Consider the following 22,803-nt stretch of genomic DNA (forward strand, 5'->3'; position numbering starts at 1 on the left):
CTGCACATCTGCAGTTCCTAATCTGTGCTTTATGCAGACAGAGAAGTGGTAGAATTGTACCCAGTCTGGAGGGGGAATGGAGGCAAAATAAGAAGGTGCCTGTTGAAATGAACTGAGATAATTAAAGTCCTCCCTAGATCTTTTCCCAGAGGTGTGAGAAGTAGTCTAAGAACAAACAGAACCTAAATTCCAACAACAGCCTGCCTAGGAAGTTAAAAACAGAAATTAACAAACAGAACCAATTAAAATGGGAAGCCACATCTCAAGCAGGCCACATCTCAAGGTTAAGTCATCATGATGGAATGAACATCTGTCAGAGACTCCCAGAAACATCTTTTCCAAATGTAAAACTGAATGCAGAGAAGATTGTGACAGTAGGCTTTAGGACAAAGTTGTCCTGAGGACAGCAAATAGTCAATATTTAGTAACTCCCTCTTCCTTCAACCAGAATTTCACAGCTGAGACGTAACAAGACTAATTGGAGCTCTTTTACTGAAATAATCAGGGAGTTTTAAGCAATTACATGTCAGAAATATTTCTTACACTCATCAGGGTCCAGCTGTGGAGAGCATCAGTGGGAGATAAGGCTTAGCTGAGTATAAAAGTGCCAGGCTGGAGGACAGAGCTGGTATTGGGACTGCAATGGAGGTGTGCAGCAGAAGCCTAGGGATAAATATAACAGTAGCACAAGTGTACCAGGGTCCTCTCCTGGGTATTCTCTCCCAGTCCCTGACAGGCAAAATGGTCAGGGACTTGCTAAGCCAGGTTTAGTAATGCTGTGCTAAAGACCTTTCCAACAGCAGCAACACTCTGATTCACAGCACTAAAAAGGAGAAAACTTATCTAGAGCCACATGAACCAGCCAGCCAAGACTGACATTATTGTCTTCAGCTTTCAATTTCTTGATTTTCCTTGTGTTTTAAACTCCAGTGCAATGTTTCTGTTAGTACAAAATATGGTGGTATGTACTTAAGTGCAAGAAATGTCAGTGTTTGAATGATTATGTGATTGACATCTGTAAAAGCAGTGTTAAGAAAAATTCATCAATAATAAGAAAGTGATTTGTGAAAGAAAGGAATGTGTACTGAAAAGAAGGAAGCACTTAGTGAAGAAACAAAGAGTGAGCTGCTGAGAGGGTGTAAATCTCCTGAATGAGTTATGTCAGTTTATACTGCCTGAAAATCTGTCCATTTCCAATCTTGGAAAATTCTGGCTGAGCTGAAGCACTCTTCAAACCTAGGATAAGAAATGAAGTGTGCTGTGAATGCATCATTCACCTCCATTCCAGCTGCTGATTTTGCTTGAAAACAAATGCCAGAGATCCCAGCCCATTCCAGAGGCAGAAATCCCCCGGTAGCAGGCACAGAATGTAAGTGAAGGAGCTCAGATATGATTAATGCTCCAAAACTATAGCTGATTTCACAGCAGGGTGCAACAAAAGAAGGGTTGAAAACAGGTGTTTTATCACCCAGCATCTCAGAACATGTTTGCTGAGGATAGGGACAGCCAGAGGAGCCGTGCTTCCATGGGAGGTGAATTATCACAGCTCATCCAAACCCAAAGAGCATCAGCATCATGTTTCATAGGAAACAGTCTGCCAGCTGAGTGCTCCAGAGAACCAAGTCATAGCAAGAAATCTTATTAATGTGCAAGAAAGACTAGAAGTGCTGCTGGGAATCCTGATCCCAAAAAGCACTTAATGCCTGGGAAGTCTGGCTGCAGAGAGTGTGAGGTTTCATTCATGTCACAGGACCAGAGTCATCACTGCAGAACTGAGCACTTCTCCCACCAGCATTAAAAACTATTAGAATAAAGTGATGAATCAAGACATTTCTTGAAGTGGCTGCCTAATTTCCCATGTGTGCACCTGCCTAAGGGGTTACTGACATCAGCAGGAGCTACTGAGGGTGCAGCAGCTCTAAAAATCTGCCTGCTCACACTGTGGGAGCCTCTTACAGATGGGTAAATATTTCAGGCCTTAGCCATACCTATGGAAACACCCCGAGAAGAACATGTATTTTGCATAGCCAAACACTGGGACAAAGTATCATCCTCAAAGGCAAAACGCAGGGAAACTGTTCACAAAATCCCAAAACGGTAACATTCAAGAGGAAGTAAAGCTGACAAATCAATGTCTCTATCCAGCTGTGAGTTCTGCAAGAAGAAAGTTATATCTAATCATTGATCAGCCCCAGAAAATTATAGTTTTTGTGGGATCACCCAGTCCTTCCTCTAGATGTCTTTGGGGGAAGTTCCCTAGGAAAGCCTGTGGTGTTTCACTCTCAGTCCCAGCAGTCCTGACAGCTTGTTTTTTCTGGCTCCTGCCCTTTCCTGACTGGAGATTTTATTATTCACAGTACATTAAAATAAGTAAGTTCCTAGAAGTTCCTGAAAGCAATGAGTCTTATAATCAAGTGTAAAGATGGAGAAGGCTGAGGCAGGTTAGCACCTGTAGGTGGATTCATCCCTCCAGCAAGGCATAACCCCAGTTGCTTTCTGTCTGGTAGTGCAGAGGAAGCAAAACCACTGAATTTCACCTGTAAGGAACATCTAAACTAACAATAAATAAACGAATTTGTTTCCATTCCTATTTCTAGGATTACAAAATCAGGTTTGATATAAGGTTTCTATTAAGTTTCACTTTAAGTCGCTTAAGAGCTCCTGCAGGAAGTTATACATTTTAGAGACTCCAGCCCATTTACACTGAGATTTTGGAAAATTTTCCATTGCCCTATCTTGGAAATCTGGATCTGGCCCTGAGCATTCTAGGTGACACTGTGATGTGACACTAACAGACACACAGAGCTGTGGGAACTGAAATCACTGAGGTTTGGAGAACAAGGAATCTGCATTGTGTGGTGATGGTTGGTGCTTTATGGATCTGCACAACGATGGTGCCTTTCCCTCTCTTCCCCTGCTTTGTTTGGCTTTCTTAGAAGACATGTCCTGGGGGTGCATTGTGTATTTTTGGAATCCCTGTTTCTTCACACAGTGCCAAATTGTGCACACAGCTCAGCCCCTGGGTTCATTACACACAGGTGGTCTTACAGAACTAGAGTTTAGATTTCGTTTGGGCTGTTTAAGGGAGGAAGATTAAAGTGTCAGTATATGCAAATTGCTGGTTAAGAGGTAAAATCCACAAGTCATTTAGCAATAAGTCATTTTTAAAGGCTTTGAAGAAACTCTCATCTCTTGCTTCAGCACCACCCCAGAAAATAAAAAAATAACAAAAAATGTCAGAGTTGATACCAATACAAGGATTTTTCATACAAGTAAATTGGCACAGTTCTTAAATGCATTAAACCCTTTGCTTTTGATTTGTTATGACTCCTTCAGGAAGCACCTCAAGATGTACTCCATATCCATAGACCAGGTGAATCTATGTCCTGAATATATATGTACAGTAATTTCAATAATCCACTAATATTTAGACTTACAGCATGCCTATTTGTCTTAGCTTTACAGAAATACTTCTTTCCTGTTACATATAAGCTTTTCTCTCAGTTGTTCTAAACTTACTAAGAATTCTCTGCTCTAACAATAGTAAAAATGTCTGTATGTCACTGGTTCTGTTAATTCTAATGATTGGTCCTAGGCTGTTCCTCCCCTTCCTTTAGGAATGGTTCCTTCCAGTCTCTCCATGTGCATGAAAAGTGACAAGCATGGGTCCCCATATTTCTACTTATTGGGCCACCCTAAAGACACGGTTTGTAAACTCTGCATGTATATTATCTTTCTAATACATTTTGTTTCTCACAACTGTTCAGAGAGTATTTTCCAGCTTTTTCTTACATGCTAGCTCACTTAATAGTTTCTATAGTATTCAACTTTTCTTCCATAACTGATTATCTAAGACATCACAGCAGCTATGCATTCTACAAATGTATTTTAATATTCTAAATAATGAGTTTTGCATGTTATACTGCTGCTAGTGCATAGGTCTGCTATATTTCTACTTTTTCTCATGACAAAAATTTATCTCCTGAATATGGCTTTTCAGGTAGAAAATCTTGAATTCCTGAGTTTAACTTGTAATTTTCCTCATTTTTATGGCACTTGGCTTGCAAAAATATTAACAATATGAAGGTGGAAGTTAGGTGCTGATCTCAAACAATATTTATATGCAGCCTCTTAAATAAATAATAAATGAAAAATTGAACACATTTTGAAATGTGCTGTAAGGCAATAGTCACTTATTAAACCCTGTGGTCAGGCTGAATTTACACAAAGCTCTTTGCTCTCGATTTCCAGCAATTTTCTTCAGAGAATCAGATCCAACTGCACAGATTGTTCAGATACATCCAATTTGTAATATGGAATCAGGGCCCAGATATGATACCTGGAAAGCAAAGGAAAAGAAAAAGTTATTATTTCTATTTTCCTATTGATTGCTGTCATCACAGAACACACAGCAGTGTCCAGACACATGCAGCTCTGCCTGCTGCTGACTCTGCACAGTGCAGTGTGTTTGCTACAATTGTAAGGACAGCCTCACACATTGAAGCAGACAGGTTGGAAATAGAAAGGGAGCAATATCAGAGAGGCTCTTCCAGCCTTTGAGCTTCAAGCAGCCCCTCCAGTGTGATGCTCACAGAATTTCTGCCCCTAGCAACCAGGCACTAAACTGGGCTTAAGTTATCAGTCTTGGGCATGCAGATCCAGGTAATCTAACCAATGTGTTTCCAGTTGGAGTTTATTCCCAGACTGTGTCAATAAATAAGATTTTTTTGGACACAGACACATCCATGTGCTTTGCTGCTGCAGAGCTGGACACATCCAGAGGCTGTTGGAAATGTCCCCATGTATTTCAAGTGTGCATGTCACCATCAGAGACCTCCTAGCTGCAAAGTTCCTGCATCATACAGAAATGTTAATTCCACCATTCCTTGTATTCTCACCTTGCCTCTGTCTAGCTCTTCACTGAACATAGCTCAGAGAGGTTAGATGGAGGTCAGATATCCAGGCTGGCATTAAGGCCATTTTACAAGTCCCAGTGTTCAGCTCAATGAACTGCAGTTCCAACACAAATTCTACATATTTATACCCTCAGCTTTCTGGACATCATCTTTATTTTTCCTCCTACAGAAAAACATAACAGGAAATAAGTCTTTTTCCTGAAATAAGTAGAAATGTAAATACTCTATAAATATAGCTAAAGTTAGTTTTGCAGTCACCCAGCTGTGAATGGTTCTCATTTATTTGGCAGGAAGTGTTGAAAGAGATTTTTTTTCTCAGTATAATGTATCCAGAAAATCAAAAGAACTTCAGTTGTGGTCAACACCAAAACTAAAATACTTGCTTGATAAAAAAGCAATGTTGTGTCAAATGAAATTATGTTTGTTATAAAATGCCTCCATTTCAGGTGTTTCTAATGAAAGAGTTTGGAAGGGAAGAATTTTCCTAAAGAGCCCATTTTGATGGGGCTTATCCCAACCAAAAATGTGGCTGTGCTCCCATTCATTAAATCCCTGAGTGAGGAGTCAGATTTCCTGAAGCAGAACAGATAAATTGACCATCCTAGCATGCCTTAGGAGAGGCCCTACCATAACATCATGGAGCAGTCTGTTATGAGACCTCATCTCACACGAAGGATTTTTTTCCCTTTTGTTTAAATAATCACTTCTGGAAGATGATCAGCAGCCTGACTGGAACTTAGCACAGGAGGGATGCAGGTGGTTTGAAAGGTTCCTGCAGATCAAGGGGTACCTGCCTGTGCTTCCTTGCACCACGGGTTTGGTAGCCCTTTCTAGTGACCACTGCATTCATGTTTGCAAAAAACAGGTTAAAAATTGGGAGTTTTACTGTGGGCTAATTGTTTGAATACAGTTCTACCCTTCAGAAGATGCCAGTTTGCAGTCTGCTACAAACTGATTTTTCTAGTTCTGTTAGAATGTCTGAAGCTTTTACATTTGTCTAATAAATGGCCAAAGCACCTTGGCCTACACTTTGAAGCCAGATACTCCTGTCTGTTCAGAGTACTGATCAGATAATTCAGTTCATCTCATTTTTAATGCTCATTATATAAATCTCCAGAGCTGAGGCTAGGTGTTATTTGAAACTTGAACTACTTCATATATCATTTATCTGATGTGAGTGCAAAAATCAATAGTCATTTTGGAAAAGTGCCCTTTCTGCCTGTGACCACCTTGGTGGAACTGCAAACATTCATTCATATTCCTGCTGCATTTCCAATACCACCCTCTTATTTATAGCAATACCAACTTAATTTCAGGAACCTGTGGTGTGTAAAAAAAAAAAAAAAAAAGACTAACAAAATGAACCAATATCCTGGTTAATAAAATTGGTCTAAAACCATCAGGCAATTTGAATATGGGCTCCCAAAGGTTCTAGAATGTTTTATTGCTATGGGTAAAAAACTATTCAAGGGCAAAAATTAATATTAAAACCTGCTTTACAAACATGTCTTTAGTATTTAATAAATATGTAGCAGCTGGCAAAAAAGTAGAACATCCTTTTATTAAATAACAGTGGATGTGTATGTATGAGTGGGTGCATATAGTTATTTCTGTCTTATAGAAAATTTCTGTTTCAAAAGATATGCAGACCTCTGTCCCTTGATATAGAACTAGAAAACAGTCTGGAAAGAAAGAGGGACACAGTTCTTTCAGTTTTCTGGCAATGACTTTGAGCTTCCAGGAAGGCAATACCTCACCTTTTAAATGCAAAAATGCCAAGTCCTAGACATTGCTTTGGCAATTACACTCCCAGTGGATTCAGACCAGTCGAGCTGAATAGCCTAACCCAGGCTTCCCCCATTTGTATAACAGGATAGTAATATTTACTTACTTATCTCATGGGAGTGTTATGGGGATTAATTATTTAATGCTTGAGAAGCGCTTTAAAGATTAAAATTCCTAGCTGACTACTCTGTATTATTACTAAAGCAAAACCTTGCTAATCCACATCAAAATTGGCAGTGTCCCCCCCATATCTGAGCAAAGATTTATTAATAAGGTTGTTGAGCAAGTTCTCTTATAATTAAAGCTTCATTATTCTAATAAAATATTCTGGAGTGGATCAACTAATATGGTGTAAAGTGTAGATAATTACAGCTAAACTACAGTGAATAAAACAGATGAACAAACATTATCCCGGGTTTGGTTCACATAAACTGGCAAGCAGACTTTCCAAAGAAGGGCAAAGTTCCACCCACAAATCTTTTTCTAATACTTATTTTCATGGCTCCCTGTGTTTCCATCCAGTTGACAATACTGGAAGAGAAGTACCCAAAATACAGAACCTGAGAGAGCACAGCCATACCTCTGTATCCACAACATCAGTTTTTCCTTTCCTCATGTAATCCAGACAAGTAGGTAAAATAGGAATTCAGTAACACTTACTGTGCCTCTGCAGTTTGCCATAGGAGTAAGTCCAGCTTCTGCTGTTGCAGCACAACATCCCAGAAAATCTCTCTCCTGCTGCTCATCTCACATCCCTCTTTCATTTGTTACAGGCCCCCAATAATTAACAAGACTGCCATGTTTGCACTTGTTCCTACTCAGAGCTATCTTCCCCACATATCTGTGATGGTATCCTTGCCCCAGGGAGCTGGGGACCAAAGGGAGCAGCATGAAAGCACACAGGAATATTCCTGTATCACCCAACCCCTGTGTCAAAGAACCTTGCCAGCAGCCTGGCCCTGTGATGCTCAAGACTAAATTAAGCTATCAAGGCTTCTCATGGTCTCTCCTCATTGACATCAGAAATATGATGACTCTAAATGCTCACACAGAGAGTGACACCAAGAACTGTTATTCCAGGCACTAGGGAGGCAAAGGCAAGCTCTGTCCTTAGAGAGACTTGCAGGTCCTGCCTCTGTCCTCACTCCACCATCCCATGGTGCAGCTCCTGCCTGATGCTTTGTGGCTCAACCACAGGGAAAGGTTAGCAGAGGTCATGGCTTCTGTCAGATTTCTTAGAGCTCCTTATTCCTAGCTTGGGGGAAAAAAAACCACACAGAAAATGAAATGTGGGGTTTTTTTTACTTTGACAGTATGAGGTAACTGTGACTCTCCAACCAATGCTAAATAAACATTACCGTAGAGAGTGTTGAATTTTGTTGAGCAAGAGCAACACAGATATGCAACCCAGAATTTTGAACATCTGCATTTTCTAACATGTAATTTGTGTTTACTTATTAGGAGCTGAATATTACAGTGTAAAATTCATTTATTCTTGCACTTCCATCTCATCATAAAGTTTTCAGATAAATTTGTCTCAGAGTTCCGAAGATATCAGATATTACAACAGCTCTGGGACCCTCATTGCCTAAAAACCCCCAGGCTGAAGAGTTTGCTGAAGAGACACTAAACTGCTTCTGCAGCTTCTACCCTAAGCAGAGCAGGACTACTTATTCATGAGCTTTGTGTCTGAGTTCAAACCAAGTGTTTTGCTTAAGATCCTGCTCTCACTCATAGAGTGAGAACCTCAGTGCCTACCAGAAACAACTTTCTAGGAGCATTTCATACACAGTCAAAATGCTCCTCACTTATTAAGTAAATTTTATTTATTATCTACATGCTTTTAATAATAACAGCTATTTGTTGACCTGAGTGAATGTGATGCCTACTGTTAACACCCATTTTAGCTGTGATAATTCATAATTTTAATATTTAACTTTAATTAAGTGTGTAATATCCAACTCTTAAATTATTCAGTCTCTGCAGAATGTTTTTCATTAATACCACACATTTTATTAACATATTTATGAACACCTTTTATAACTTAATGTGGCTTAATTCTATTAATAAAAACTAATTTGAAAGTCATTATCTTTTTTAATTATACAGTAACTTCCAATGTAGTCTTTCCAGCTTCAGCATAGCTCTGGGAGAGAACTGCTGAGGTTTCTCCAGTTCTACTCTGCTGCCTGACCACACAGGGAAAAATAAAACCTTCTTTATTGGCAGGTGGAGTATTGCCTGAGTAGCTCTGATCTGGTAAATAATGTGAGATGCTCAGCACTTCAAAAAGGGCACCAAACCACCTGGAGGACCTATTGAATAATAATGAGTGGTTAAAGCAGCATCACTCAGGACTGGTACTTAAGCTGTCCACACACTCAATATTGACATCATAGAGAGGAGCTTCCTGTGGAGGGTAAAAGTCCCATGCAGGCTGCTGCTCTTCACTTTGGCTCTTTCAGTATTAGTAATCCTGCAACATTTATGCAGATGGATTAAGCTGATTCAAGGAAAAATCTAATTTACCAAGGGTTACAACCTGTCCCTGGGGGAGAGGGTAACTGCAGTTCTTGTTAATAGATCCCTTGGGGGGATTAGTGAAGGAACACTGAATGATTTGTGTTCATAAATACATATATAGAGTTTATTTTAGAAAAATTTGGTTGAAATGGAAAGCAGGTATGTAGCCATTTTGGTTATTATTACCTATAGTAATATAACAATATAAAAGCATATTATTATAATAATATAAAAGCATATTATTATTAAGAAAATATATGGAAGGGAGGGAGGGAGGGAGGGAGGGAGGGAGGGAGGGAGGGAGGGAGGGAGGGAGGGAGGGAGGGAGGGAGGAAGGAAGGAAGGAAGGAAGGAAGGAAGGAAGGAAGGAAGGAAGGAAGGAAGGAAGGAAGGAAGGAAGGAAGGAAGGAAGGAAGGAAGGAAGGAAGGAAGGAAGGAAGGAAGGAAGGAAGGAAGGAAGGAAGGAAGGAAGGAAGGAAGGAAGGAAGGAAGGAAGGAAGGAAGGAAGGAAGGAAGGAAGGAAGGAAGGAAGGAAGGAAGGAAGGAAGGAAGGAAGGAAGGAAGGAAGGAAGGAAGGAAGGAAGGAAGGAAGGAAGGAAGGAAGGAAGGAAGGAAGGAAGGAAGGAAGGAAGGAAGGAAGGAAGGAAGGAAGGAAGGAAGGAAGGAAGGAAGGAAGGAAGGAAGGAAGGAAGGAAGGAAGGAAGGAAGGAAGGAAGGAAGGAAGGAAGGAAGGAAGGAAGGAAGGAAGGAAGGAAGGAAGGAACCTTCTCAGACATGACAGCCATCTCTCATGTTATTGTGGCTGAGCCAGTTATGCCCCATCAGAAGGGCTGAATAAGGTGAATGTCCTGATACCTTCCCCAGAGGGGTTTTACAGCTGAGCCAGTTGTGTAAGGGAGGACCTTGGCATGATAAAATTTATTATCCCACTTCACAGGATCTGCTCTTATCAGCCTCTTCTCCTATCTGGCTCAAAACCCAGCTTGCTCCTAAACAAAAGTTTGTGCACACCTGCTTTGCTCCTGGGCTGTGACCTTGCACATCCTCAGCAAAGCACCAGCTGCTTTTGGAAATGGACATTTGTTTATTAGACATTAACATTTCAGTCTCTCACACCAAGTTCACTCCGATTGGTGATCACGATGATTTAAATATTTAATTGATAGGACTGTTTATTAGAATCATATCTACAGAATAAACTAAACTGGATCTTGGAATGAGAGGTAAACTGCGTGGCCAAAATCATCTGGCCTTAAGATTCACAGCCAGAAGACTATTACAATAAATTAGTAAACTGATTTACCACATCAATTTACCTGTTTCTGAACTACAACCTGCTTGTTGGTGTAAGGTGTGGCTCCTTATTTTTTCCCCTCTACCATCCTGTGCTTTGGATAGCTTTTTTTTCTGCACAGAAAAATGATCCTTTTTTATTCTTGCTATTGTAAGGGCAGTGTCAAAGTCTCAACCCTGTTGTAAGGTGTGAGTGATGTTGGAGAGAGCCAAATGATGCAGAGTTTAGGCACTATTACAGAATCACAATGAATTGCTTATGGATGAGATTTATATTTAAGGGGTGAACAATGGCAGAGTAACCAGGAAAGGGCTAAAGCAGCACCCCAAGATATCCAAGACAATCCATGCTCTCCATGGCAGAAAGTCTGAGTGTTTCTGAATTCATTAGTTATCTCCTGTGTCAGTCTGAAAGGTCTCAGGCCACTTTCTTGCAGTGGCCTGTGTTTTCTAAACAGGACCTGATGTGGGGCAATGTGTGCAGATATCTCTGTGCATCCACTCAGCTCTGATCCACAGCCCCCAAAAGGGTTTCCCATAAGAAACCCTCCCACTTTGGTTGTGTACACGTTCCACAGAAGAGCAGACATCTATTTCCAGAGGTGTTTTGAGACACCACTCTCTCTGGCTATGTAAGGCAATTAAATTATTATCTCGAGTGGCAGGAACAGTAAAATGCTGGTGAAACAGTGCCATAATTAAAGAACTAACTCAGGGAAAGGGATTTATTGATGATGCCCTGGGTATTATAATGTAGGATCAAAACAGTGCAGAATAATAATAGGAACCCTCCAAGTCAGATCAGTTGCTTCCCAAGTTTCTTTGTTAACCATATTTAAAGACTACATTACATAAGAAATTGAAAAGTGGTTTCATACATAGTGCTTGCTGCAGATTAAAGCCCACACAAATCAATGTGTGTGGCTTTCTTGTTTCAAGAAAACATGCAGCAATTTTCTAAAGAATTTTTAAACTTTTTTCCTTGCAAAATACAGTTTTTCCCTCTCTTGCTGAAGTTTAAATTCTGCCTTTCTGTCTGTTCCCTTAGCTCCAACACCAAGTAAGATCATCTCCTGAGCTTCTGTAGATTTGGTCTTCCAAGCATAACTAACAATCTGCTCTTTCTGAAGTGTTGCAATAATTCTAAAATTAGATCTCTGAACATGAAAGCACTTCTCTAACAAACCCCTAAGCAGAGTACAGAAAAGGTGATGAAAGTGAATTTTACCTGAGATTAAATCATTCAAAGTCTCATTAAATGGCCCTTGCAAGAACTTCATGAACGCTGTGTCTGCTGCAAAAATATTTAGGGCATCTGCCATTTAATATCTGGATAAAGCATACAGTGGAAGATGGATATACTGAACCCAAAGGAACGAAATATTTGCTCATTAGTAATGACCAGGAACATGAAAAGAAGTAGGGCATCAATGGCACTAGGAGATGAGCCAAGCAGGATGTAGAGCTGTGCTTCCCAGATTGGAATAGGTCAGTGGCTGAATTTTCTGGATGTAAAATTAAACCTTTCAAGTTTACAGAGGAGACTGAGGTGTTCATCACTTACACTACATTCATATCTCTTCAGTTCTTGTGAACCTCTGCAGAAGCCATGTCACCAACAGCTCCATGTAACAGGAATAGTGGTCACCTTTTCCAGTATTAGACCAGTGACAAGAACAGAAATGTGCAATGACTTTTGGGACAGAAAAACTAGGTCTGGCATTGTTTCATACCACAAATATCAGTCTTTCTTAATGAATCATTCTGCTCTTTTAAAAATGCCAGGCACAAAATTTAGAAGTGAAAGATGTCAGGATTCATATTTGTTTTCCTGTAATCTTTTGTGACTTGTAAAATAACTCTGATTATCCTGAGCAACCATCCTCAAACTTTGGAAAAACAAATGTTTGAAGCCAAAAGAACTAATTACTAAAAAGTAGAAAGATTCTGTTCTTGAGCAAAGCAACATTTAAAATTATATTTATAAGGTACTCTAAACTTTCAGAGTCACTATGACATTATTGAGTACAAACAGGCAAGTGATATAACAAATATGACTACATTAAGATAGAAAATCAGATTAGGTTTTCATTGTATCAGAAACAAGGCTTCAAAATACTAAGCTGATCACTCAACTGCATGTGTGATAAAGAAGATGTTGTTCATATACTAAAATAACCAGGTGTAACCTGGGTTTATTTTTATAAATGTATATGGCATATATCTAATTCCTATACGTAGAATTAACCTTTTGCACCCATAGCACGCTGCCATCACACCTTTGTAAAGCATAAGGGCAGTGCTAATGATGGGAAGGCTATCCTACCTGGATGTGCCCACAGTGACTGACCAAAGGAAGTATCATATCCCAGCAGAGGACACCTCAGCCCACTGGTGTTTGCTTCCAGGCTACTGGTGTTCAGGGATCTGAATGTGGATAAGTTCAGTGGAAGGGGAGGCAAGGGAAGTGTCATTTTAAGCCAAGAAAAGTGCAATTTGTGAGAAAACATTTGCATAGCATATTGAATAATTAACAGGAATTACAATTTATAGCTAGAAGTACAGGCAAGCTGCAAGGTGGGGGCAGAGCCCATTGCCACTTGCTTTCTGAGAGAGGCTGGGGGAAAGGGTGGCATATTGTGTCACATTTCCATAAGGCTCGGAGCTGAACAAAAAGCACCAAGAGCTTTTCTAACCATGAAATCTTCAGAGAATCATTTATTTCAGGAGACAAAGGGTGCTGTGTGTTTGGGTTGTGGAAGTGTCAGGATAAAAGATTAAAGATTCTTTATATATTCTGAAATATTCCTCCTTAGAGAGCATTAAAGAAAAACTTCAGGAGACCAATGCAATCAGGAACATCAAAGACATGTCAAGCTATAATGAGAAGGACCCAAATGCCCTCCTGGTGCAGCACTGCCAACATTAGTGGATACTCACCAGGGAACAATTTGTCCCATTTTTGTTATTAGCAGCATCTGTAAGAACTGCTTGCCACCTCCTGGCAATACATAATTGCAGACAAAAAAAAAAAAAAATGGGGGGAGAAAATAAAGCACCATATTTTTTACTCAATCAAGCCCTTTTTGATTCCCTAGGAAAATAATTCTGGGAAGATATGAGAACAGCTGCTTAGACATTTCAGAAAACACTTCATCCAGACTAATGAAAAGTGTTCAAAGCTTTAATATATTGTACATTATTCATATAATTTGAAAATTAAGAAGTCTTTGAGATTTTATTACTTAAGTAATAAAATGTGATGTAATTTCTACTCTTACTACTAAATATTCAATAAATTATATTAGTACTTTATGGATATTTATATCTGATGAAAAACCACACATCCTTGATAAATTACCAAACGATTATCTAAAATATTTTGATGCTAACAGAGAACCTAGCCATGAATCAGAGGTCCATGGGTAGAGCTCTCCTCTTTATTAGTACTAAATCCAGGGTTCTTTTTCTCATGGCTCAGCCATCAGCAAGCACTGGATCCAGGTAGAGCAGTTAAGACAGGAGCAGTAGACTCGTGAGAGTAGTACCCTCATTTCCCCTCCATTGAATGTGTGAGAGCTGACAGAGCAAAACAAACAATTCATCTATGTGGCAGCCCTACCTCAAATAAAATAAAAAAACCCTTTAGACAGAAAACTTCTGTTCCTGATGTTTTCCCTGTGTCACTCTTGCCCCAAAATGGCTGTGTTCATCTCCCACTCATCCTCCCACACCCTCAATCTTGTGTCTGTGGTGGCTCTTACTCAGTTAGCAATTGACTCCTTTGCCTGGGAGTTATGCGACGCCGGTCGTAGGTGAGTCATTCTTACACATCCCATGGAGAAGTGCCACCAACTTGTGTTACAGTAGCTTGTAGGAACTAAAAGCCACCCAGTAAACACCTACTAAATTACAGAAAATGAAATGCCATCACAGTGACAGATTACAGTGCTGCTCCCAGCTCATTTGTCTTGTCTAAATTAGTAGGTCAAGGGAGATTTTCTCCCTTCAAAGAAAGAAGGCAGGCATCTATTTGCCTTCAGCAAGAGGTATACTTTTGAAAACCAATTTCTCTCACAGTAAGAATGTTATCAATGGTGACAAAGTCAGAAACAAGTTCAAAACTATGTTGGCCCTAAATCTCTCCAGCAGTTGCAACTGAATGCAATATTCTACTCGTCTGCTTGCAAGTTGTTTGGGCGTTACTAGTTTGTGCTCTGTTAAACAAACACTGTTTGCAGTTCCTCACAGAGGTGAAGGAAGAACAAAGTAAAATCAGTGCTCTGTCTCTGGTTCAGTATGTTTACAAAATGCTTTGAGATGTGTTGGAATAACAGACAGTAAAAGTAGGTTATGTTCCCAATTAACTCAAAGGTTTTATAAAAGCCTTAGACCAACAGAATAAAAAGTATTCAGAAATATTAATGACTCTCTCAAAAATGTAGCTAGAAACTTAGTATAATCATGAAAATAAATTACTCGTTTAACTGCTCTGCAGGATAAAATTTTACATTTTTCTCCTGTTTATATTTGCTATGGAGAAGCAATCATTTTAGTGCTGGTTGAACAAGTCCAAATGAACTCCTATGGCTTGAACATAGCTCTTTAAAAGGCTTTTTTCTGAGCAACAAATTACTTACATTCCTGCACTTTGCTCTACTCTAGTAATTTTTACACTTTTCCACCATGTTCAAACATTAGAGGGAAGTTTGCTACAATACCCTGCAATGAGTATTCTCCTCACTAGCAAGTGACATATTGCAACAATGGCTTGTTGACATTAAGGTCTACCAAGGCTGAGGATGACTTTCTATATAATGTCATTTCATTTGAAGGAAACTCAGGTTAGGTTGGGTTTTTGCTGTCTCAGACTGATGGTACTTAAACCTTAAAAAAGAAATTTTCTTCTTACTTGCAAATGCTATATTGCCAAAGAATATACATTATAGTTGTATTCCATGGCAGCATTGTTCCATAACCACTGGAAATACAACCTATGTATAGGTGCCTTCCCAGCAAGTATTTTAAACATAGTGCAGCCAGAGATCCACCTGGGGTTGTCCCACAGCCAAACCAAAAATGCTGTGGCTATAAGTTTTCTTACTTGGTTGGTCAAGTTGTCTTTTACTTAGGGTTTTCTGGGGGAGAGATAAAATCCAGTAATGCATATAATATGGCATGTCCCAATTTATAGACCCTATACTTATAAATCAGTACATGTGAGAGATATGCTGATTCATTTTTGTTGAAGTACGTTCTAACCCACTATGATTTCTCACTACAACATTTGGTTGTTTTTTCATCCCCTTTAAAATAGAAAACAGAAGAAATTCTGTAATCTCCAGGCAATAAAGCCAGCCACTAACCTCCAGGTCTCTTCTCCAGAACATCCTACCAATAACTGGTACCATATTATCCTTTTTGCCTCAGAGGAGCCACGACATGTTTGTCACCTTGATTTTGAATGGTGTGCCCCTGGTTTGTCCTCCTGGAGGAGAAGCAGCTGATTTGAGCATAGTGGTACCTTTTCCACAGAGGCAGTCTTGTTACCCAAAAGCATCTTGCTGCTCCAGGCTATTTGGTGTTTTTAGTGGTGTGTAGCTGACACTGCCCAAAGGAACCAGCTATTTCTGTAATCAGAAGCTCTCTCATCCTAACATGAGATTGGATAACGACCCACTGCTCTTCACTGACACTGAAAAACTTTGAAAAACAACATCTCATGGACAACCAGGAAAGAAGATTGTAGTTCAGACAAATACGTTGGTCCAACCCTTGGCATCACCTCTACCCTGGGTAGGAGTGACAATGCCATGAAAAGTATAAACCTAATTTTCCAAAGCTCAGGGTGGCTTCTTCAGTTTGCTCAGGTACCTTGTTGATGCATGTAGGCAGCTTCATGCTGACTCCCAGGATAGCTTTAGTGATTTGTACTCTGTGCATGGTCCCTGGTTCAAGTATTAAATAAAATGAGATGCCCTGGATTCCAGATTGAAGAAGAGCCAGGGTGGGGTCTCTGCTTCCCCCATCAGGCACAGGCTGTGGTCCTGTACTAGGTTGGTGGTGCAGAGAACAAGCCCATCAAAGTCAAGGCTTTTTGTAGGCAAACTTCTAGGAGCTGATCACTCTACATGCACGAGTCTTTCTCATTTTTCCTTGCTTGAGTGCCAAGCTGGGAGCAGATGGTACATTAGTCACCCTTAACTGGAGGGTAAGAAAGTGTGATTTCTTTTTTTTCTAAATTCATTTGAGACCCTCATCCCATTTAGATTCCCAGCTCAATGTTTATTTGTCTTACACAGAACTTGTACTTTCTACCCCTCTCAAATGCTAATCCTCTCCACACATATGCTCATTATGCAAAAGCATATGACAAACACCATCTGGGAAAATAAATAGCTCCTCAGCTAACTGTGCTGCTCCCTCCCTTTATGTCACCCACCTCACTATTGTCTCTCCTATTTTTATCTGCAAGACAGCAATCACTCAATCCAGCTATTAACTTAAAAGTGATGTTTTAGTCAAGCTAGCTGCAGATCCCAGGCTGGGCAGTAGTATCAATTCCATTTTTTGAGATGATGTTCATCTCCATGATAATTTGAAAGCAGCCATAGCACTGAGAAAAATGCATGTTACTTTTTTAAAGGGCAGTTGATATCACTGACAGATACTAGTCCTGACCTTAAGAAGTCCACACTTGTTTTTTAGCTAGAAGGTTACATTTTCTCCCCCATAAAATATGCAGCTCTTGCCACAAGTTCTACCTCGTTTCCATGGATTCCTGAGACAGTCCTTCATCTCTGACAGATTATTCCTCATACTGTTCAAAGCCTAACTAAAATGGTGCTAAATAGGGAATGACATTAGCCAAGTTCAGTGATTTCTCTAACCTCTAAGTAGACAGGTTAGAATGGGAGCCATGCTGTCATTGATCATGGTTGATTTCTTTTCTGCCAGAAAGTTAATCAAAAGAAATAAGAATGTATACACAAGAGAAAGGCATCCCAGAATATTCTGGTTTGGATTAGGAACATAATCGTGATTCAGCAAAGGAGACATTTATTTGGCTAAATTGAACAGGATCTGCACAAGCCAACCATATTTTGTTGAGTCTAAGTAACCAAGAGAAATTCAAAATGCACAAGCAGGAGACTCAGCAGCTGACACTGTGATATAAAGGCAGAGCTGTAAAAGTACCCTGTAAGAATTGTGGGGCCATAAACACCGCAATACTATATCTGTTTAGAAAAAATATGAGACAGAATTCAATGATGACCTTATCTAAGCTACAAATTCTTGTCAATTATTATATGCTTGTAGGGACATGTTTAATAGATGGCAGAAAGTCCTTCTCATTTGTCCTCAGAGACAGCACTGATATTGCCCAGCTAAGAAATCCATTATACAGCTACAAAAGAGGCTATTTGATTTCATGAGCACGTGCCTTTATTATTTTAAGAATAATTTAACATAGGAGAGGAAAGTGGAATCTGTATGAAAAAAAGACCAGGGTTTCTAGCATTTCAAGTTACCAGCTTTGAGGTTCTTGTGTCTCCTGTACCTTTTTTTTGGGGGTTTTTTTTTGTTTGTTTGTTTTTGTGGAGAGATTATTTTTTGTTTTTCTCCCTATTAGTTCCACAATTGAGGGAGTTTCACTTCAGCTGAAGCAGAGGGGTTTAAGGCTGGTACATGGTTTGGGTGTCAGTGTGGCTCAGAATACATGTGCCTATGCAATACACCCTGTGCTGCCGGGTACGCCCTTAACTCTCTTCTCTTTGTTGTTACAACAGACGAACCAAACTCCTGGAGTGCTCCCTCTGCCACCTCCCCAGGTCTGCCGGAAGTAGCTCTTTCCCTCGACGACATAATCTCACCATTATCTTCATCACACATAGCCCCACCCTCTGACCCTTCTCACCAGATAAGCCCAGAGCCAACATGGGATATCAAGAGGGAACACGATGTAAGGAAACCAAAGGAGCTTTCGGTGAACGGTCACAAAAAGAAAAGGTTAGGAGAACAAAGAGAAAGGTCAGCAAGTCCTAAAAAGGTAGACAGGTCAAAGCACGAGGAGGCTTCTTGGAAAGGATATTCGGGAGGCAAAAATAAGACCACTGATGGTGGCAGGCCCACCTCGGAAAGCAAAGCGGTGGGACACGGCGTTATGATCGAGGCTGGCGCAAGAGAGCACATGTGTGCTGGAACCAGCGATGAACAGTTTGGGAGGCTGAGGAAGCCAGAAAGCAAGAGAGGAGGATCTCTTAGCAAAAGAGACCACAGATCCACAAACACCAGTGAGAAGTCGGCTGCAGCACCCGACCACGTCAAGAGCGATACAGGAGCTACCAAGACCTACAGTAGCAACCGCTGCAGCTCGCCTGGAAGCGATATGGACCACAGCCAGAGGGACCCTGATGGGAAACCCAGCGAGTTCCCCAGGAAGGGACATCTCCACTCCATTAGCACTCGCAGCACCAACACCACAGTTCGAAAGGCAACGGTCTCTCCAGGGCCGTGGAAAATCCCTGGCTCGGATAAGCTACCAAGCGTCCTGAAGTCTGGTACTTCTGCCATGAGCAGATAAGCAAGGGACTGTTGCCCTCTAACTGTCTCAAACTGACGCAGAACATTCTTCTTAGTTTTTGTCTCACATTGGTTTGTTTTAATTTATTTTAACTATCACACATATACACAAAGCATTGAGGAATGAAAACATTAGTGTGTAATTCCATGACAATGTGCACAGTATCTAATAAGTTCAAAAGCATATAGTCAACACAGAGATTTAAAATCGACCCTAAAGTCCCGGTTCCATTTTAGGGACTTTGGCAGCTATGGAAGAAACCAAAACAATATGAAGGACAGTACATCAGAGAAGGATAGTGCAGTGTAGCTTTAGCATTTTTTTCCCACTGCATGAAGGACTTGGATTTCATTCAAACTTTATATCAAGAAACTGGAACAAGTTAGAGCAATCACAAACTGGAACATCGCCTTAAATAAAACTGCACGGAGCAAGCTGAAACCGAGAGAGGATCTTTTCATGGAGTTAAAATGTTGTAAATAAATTGTTCTCGACATATCTAGACAGGGGTTAAAGGGTTTCTTTAAAGCATCGTTCGGAACTGTACACCCATGACACGTCTCCACTGTTAATGCTTTGGGATAGTCCACGCGGCGCCCTGTAGAATAGTTCACCGGGTGCTGCGGGAGGAATGGGGAATCCAGTGGATTAGTTTCTGTGATACCATTTCTACTGCCATTTTTGTGAACAAACCATGTTTCTGTACATTGGAAAGGAGTTAAGGTGGAGTTGTATTTGCAAATTATTCTCAAAGTGATTTATTACAGGTTCCCCAAGTCCTGCGAGGTAGCACACAAACCAATTGGTCAGGCTCAAACCCCAGGCATCTGCAAGGCCCTTGCAATGAAAGGAAGAGTGCTACAGAGAAAAAGCTGCAGTTTCCTTAAGGAAAGGCCTTTCCTTCCTGCAGAAGATGATAGCATCACTTATCAACAGTGCTATGTTTCATACCCATCCGCATTTACTTAGGACACTCTCACCTCTCATCCCCTCAGTTTGGCAGAGCAGGTGCCTTTCAGGCACACGTCAACAATAATTAGACTGGTTTCTGAAATACAGTTGTCGGTGTCCTCATTCAGTAAATTCAGTATTTTTCCATTTTTTAGAATGGTTTCCATTTTACCATTTTTTCCCTATCTCCATTTTTTTCTTCTTTTTGTTTTTATCTTTCTTGCTTGTCTGTTTTGAATTTTAAGCCTTAAGTGCCAGGTAAACATTCCAGTCTGCCTTCACAGGAAATAACTCCGAGTTCAGTCAATCAGTCATTATCTTGTTTCAAACAGATGTGTGTGTGTCTGTGTAAGTGTGCGTATGCTTATTCGTCTGTCAAAATTAAAACAAAATCCTGGGCAATAATACATTGGTAATTTAAAAAAAAAATCGTAAAGCTAAGTACTGTCAAAAATTCACATTTAAAATTTATTGTTCACTAGCAATCTTAGTTCCTCACACGCTCTGCTGAAAAACTAGATTGAGATTGGCTTTGTTCCAAGAAATTAGCACACTACTCTAGGTCTCAAACATTGCACTGGACTGCGAAATTTATAGACATGTTTCTTCCTCTCCAATTATTTGAAAAGCCTCAAGTCAAGGATTTTGCAGCTTTCAAACTTTTTTTTTTAAGAAAGAAAAGTCCATTTATAATTTTTAAAAAAGCACAAATCCATGTAGCTGTTTATAAAACTCTTATTTAATGGGAAAAAAAAAAAATCTTTATCCCCTGAACTAGAATCCAATATAATTTGCCATTAATTTATTGAATCTGATTTTGGACAATGCTTCTGTAGTGTAGATGCACGTCCCGGTATTTTATTTTTATGTATAAAGAAAGCAAACAATGAAATCTGAAAAACAGTTGAGATTATGCTTGCATAAACTCTAATTTGCACAGTTCACAGCTACTCCTTGTGCAGTAATTGCTTTATGCGGCTGTAATCGATAACCTGTGAAGACAGCACATCATCTAAACCCCATTCCAAATAATATTTCTGTGTAGTGTTAGCTGTGAATTTACCTTGTACAGCTCTATCTCTATAAATATAATTCCATGTATTAATAGTCACAGAAAGGCTGTAAGTGAGCAACTATTTTTATGAAACGCACCACTATGGATAAATTAACTTTTACAGAAATCTTGTTTACTGTATGATATTCTAAACCACTGTCAAATAAAATATATATCCAAAAATCTTTCATTTTTTCAATTGTATATAGTTTGTGTTAATTTTGAGTAACATGCTTCAGTGTTACCCTGACAAACAACCATTTTCTTTCATATGACTAGAGTGAATGAGCTACTGCCTTACAAAAAAAGAGAATAGACCATTTTAATTTCTCACTCCAATTTATGAATAAACATGTAGGTGACAAAACAAATTTTATAATGGCAACTCAAGGATTATGAGGCAACACAGACACAGAAAAATCTCTTCCCTGATGGAGAAGCCTAAATCGTTATTCTGCTTCCAGTCCAGGAGGCAAAGGACCAGGGTGGCCAGACTCCAGCAGTGAGAGACAACTTCTGAGAGTGCACCACATATACAGAATTAACCTGAGCACAAACCATGTTTACCTCAGAAACTGGGCAATTCTTACTAGCCCTAGAAAGGTTTTGTTGACAAGCTGTGTGGAGGGGGCACAATTACATTTTCAATTTATTTTGCAGAAAAAAATGTCTCAAAAAACATCATAATGATGTAAAAATATTGGTAATGAGCCAGCCTCTTTTGTGACCAGATCCACCCCTCATTAAATGCTCCTTACCTCCAGTTAGGCATAAAAAATCATCAGTTTATAGATTCTAGACACTGTAAGATGTCTACCTGGAAAACAAGCAATATTTTTCCCACAAATACGACATTTTCAAAAATAAGTATTTCTTGTTTCCTTAGAATATTTTTTTTTTCAAAAAATAATAATTTGTCTTCATACTGCCTGAGCCAACTTCTGCAGAACTTTGTTTTTTCACATTAATGTTCCCCATAGAAAATTTCAACCAGCTGAACTAATAATATAATTTTGCATTACAATAAACACATAGAAAATATCAAGCATATTTAATACTCAAAAATAATTTGTTGCTGCTTAAATAGCCATAATTTTTATAACTGGAGATCTGGGTATGTGCCTGGTTCAGACCCAGAGGTATCACAGGGAAGTGTGCTGAAGAAATATGGTTTCATCCAGTCCAACTCTTTCTGTTAATAACATGTCCTTTTTCCTTTAAACATGGTAGTGCAGCATTTGCATTGCACTGCTGTCATTATGACACCTTTTAATGTCTCTTTTTCATACCTATGCAACAAGACCAGGAAATAGATGCCTTCTTTGATGCAGATTCTCTGCTCCATACTGCAGTGTAACAGTGTAAGGAAGCCTGCCAGGCTGTGATCACCAATGCACATTTGGGCAGGAGTTTTGACAAGGAATCACCACAGACATTCGTCAGTGCAGCCCTTTTCTTAACCAGCAGCAAATGTGGGCTCTGGAGCTCACCCCTTCCCCAAGTACTTCACTGCTTCAGGCAGCTCACACAAACTGCAGAGCCTGGAAGAGCAGACCTTCAAACAAATTTAATAAAACAGCCAGGAAATTTAATAGCTCCCACAAGATCTCACCAAAAATTTCATCTTTTCTTCCAGAAAGTTGCTGGACAGGCAGCACTCTGTTTAATTACAACAGAGCACAGGTTGCACTGGTTTC

At 39.8% G+C, this 22,803-nt stretch overlaps 1 protein-coding gene across 3 annotated transcripts in view; it reads left to right on the top strand.

The window, feature by feature from the left end:
• The window catches only part of MAGI2 (membrane associated guanylate kinase, WW and PDZ domain containing 2), a gene marked incomplete at both ends in the record, with an annotated part of 698,114 nt that extends 679,013 nt beyond the window's left edge, over nt 1-19,101 (top strand). For all 3 annotated transcript variants that reach the window (XM_084205311.1, XM_084205312.1, XM_084205313.1), the window contains one exon: nt 18,308-19,101. In XM_084205311.1, the coding sequence (XP_084061437.1) occupies nt 18,308-19,101 (794 nt within the window). The remainder of the gene's footprint in view (nt 1-18,307) is intronic.
• Between the last annotated feature and the right edge of the window lie 3,702 nt (nt 19,102-22,803).

This window comes from Fringilla coelebs (assembly GCF_963513975.1).
Source record: "Fringilla coelebs genome assembly, chromosome: 5".
Taxonomy (NCBI): domain Eukaryota; kingdom Metazoa; phylum Chordata; class Aves; order Passeriformes; family Fringillidae; genus Fringilla; species Fringilla coelebs.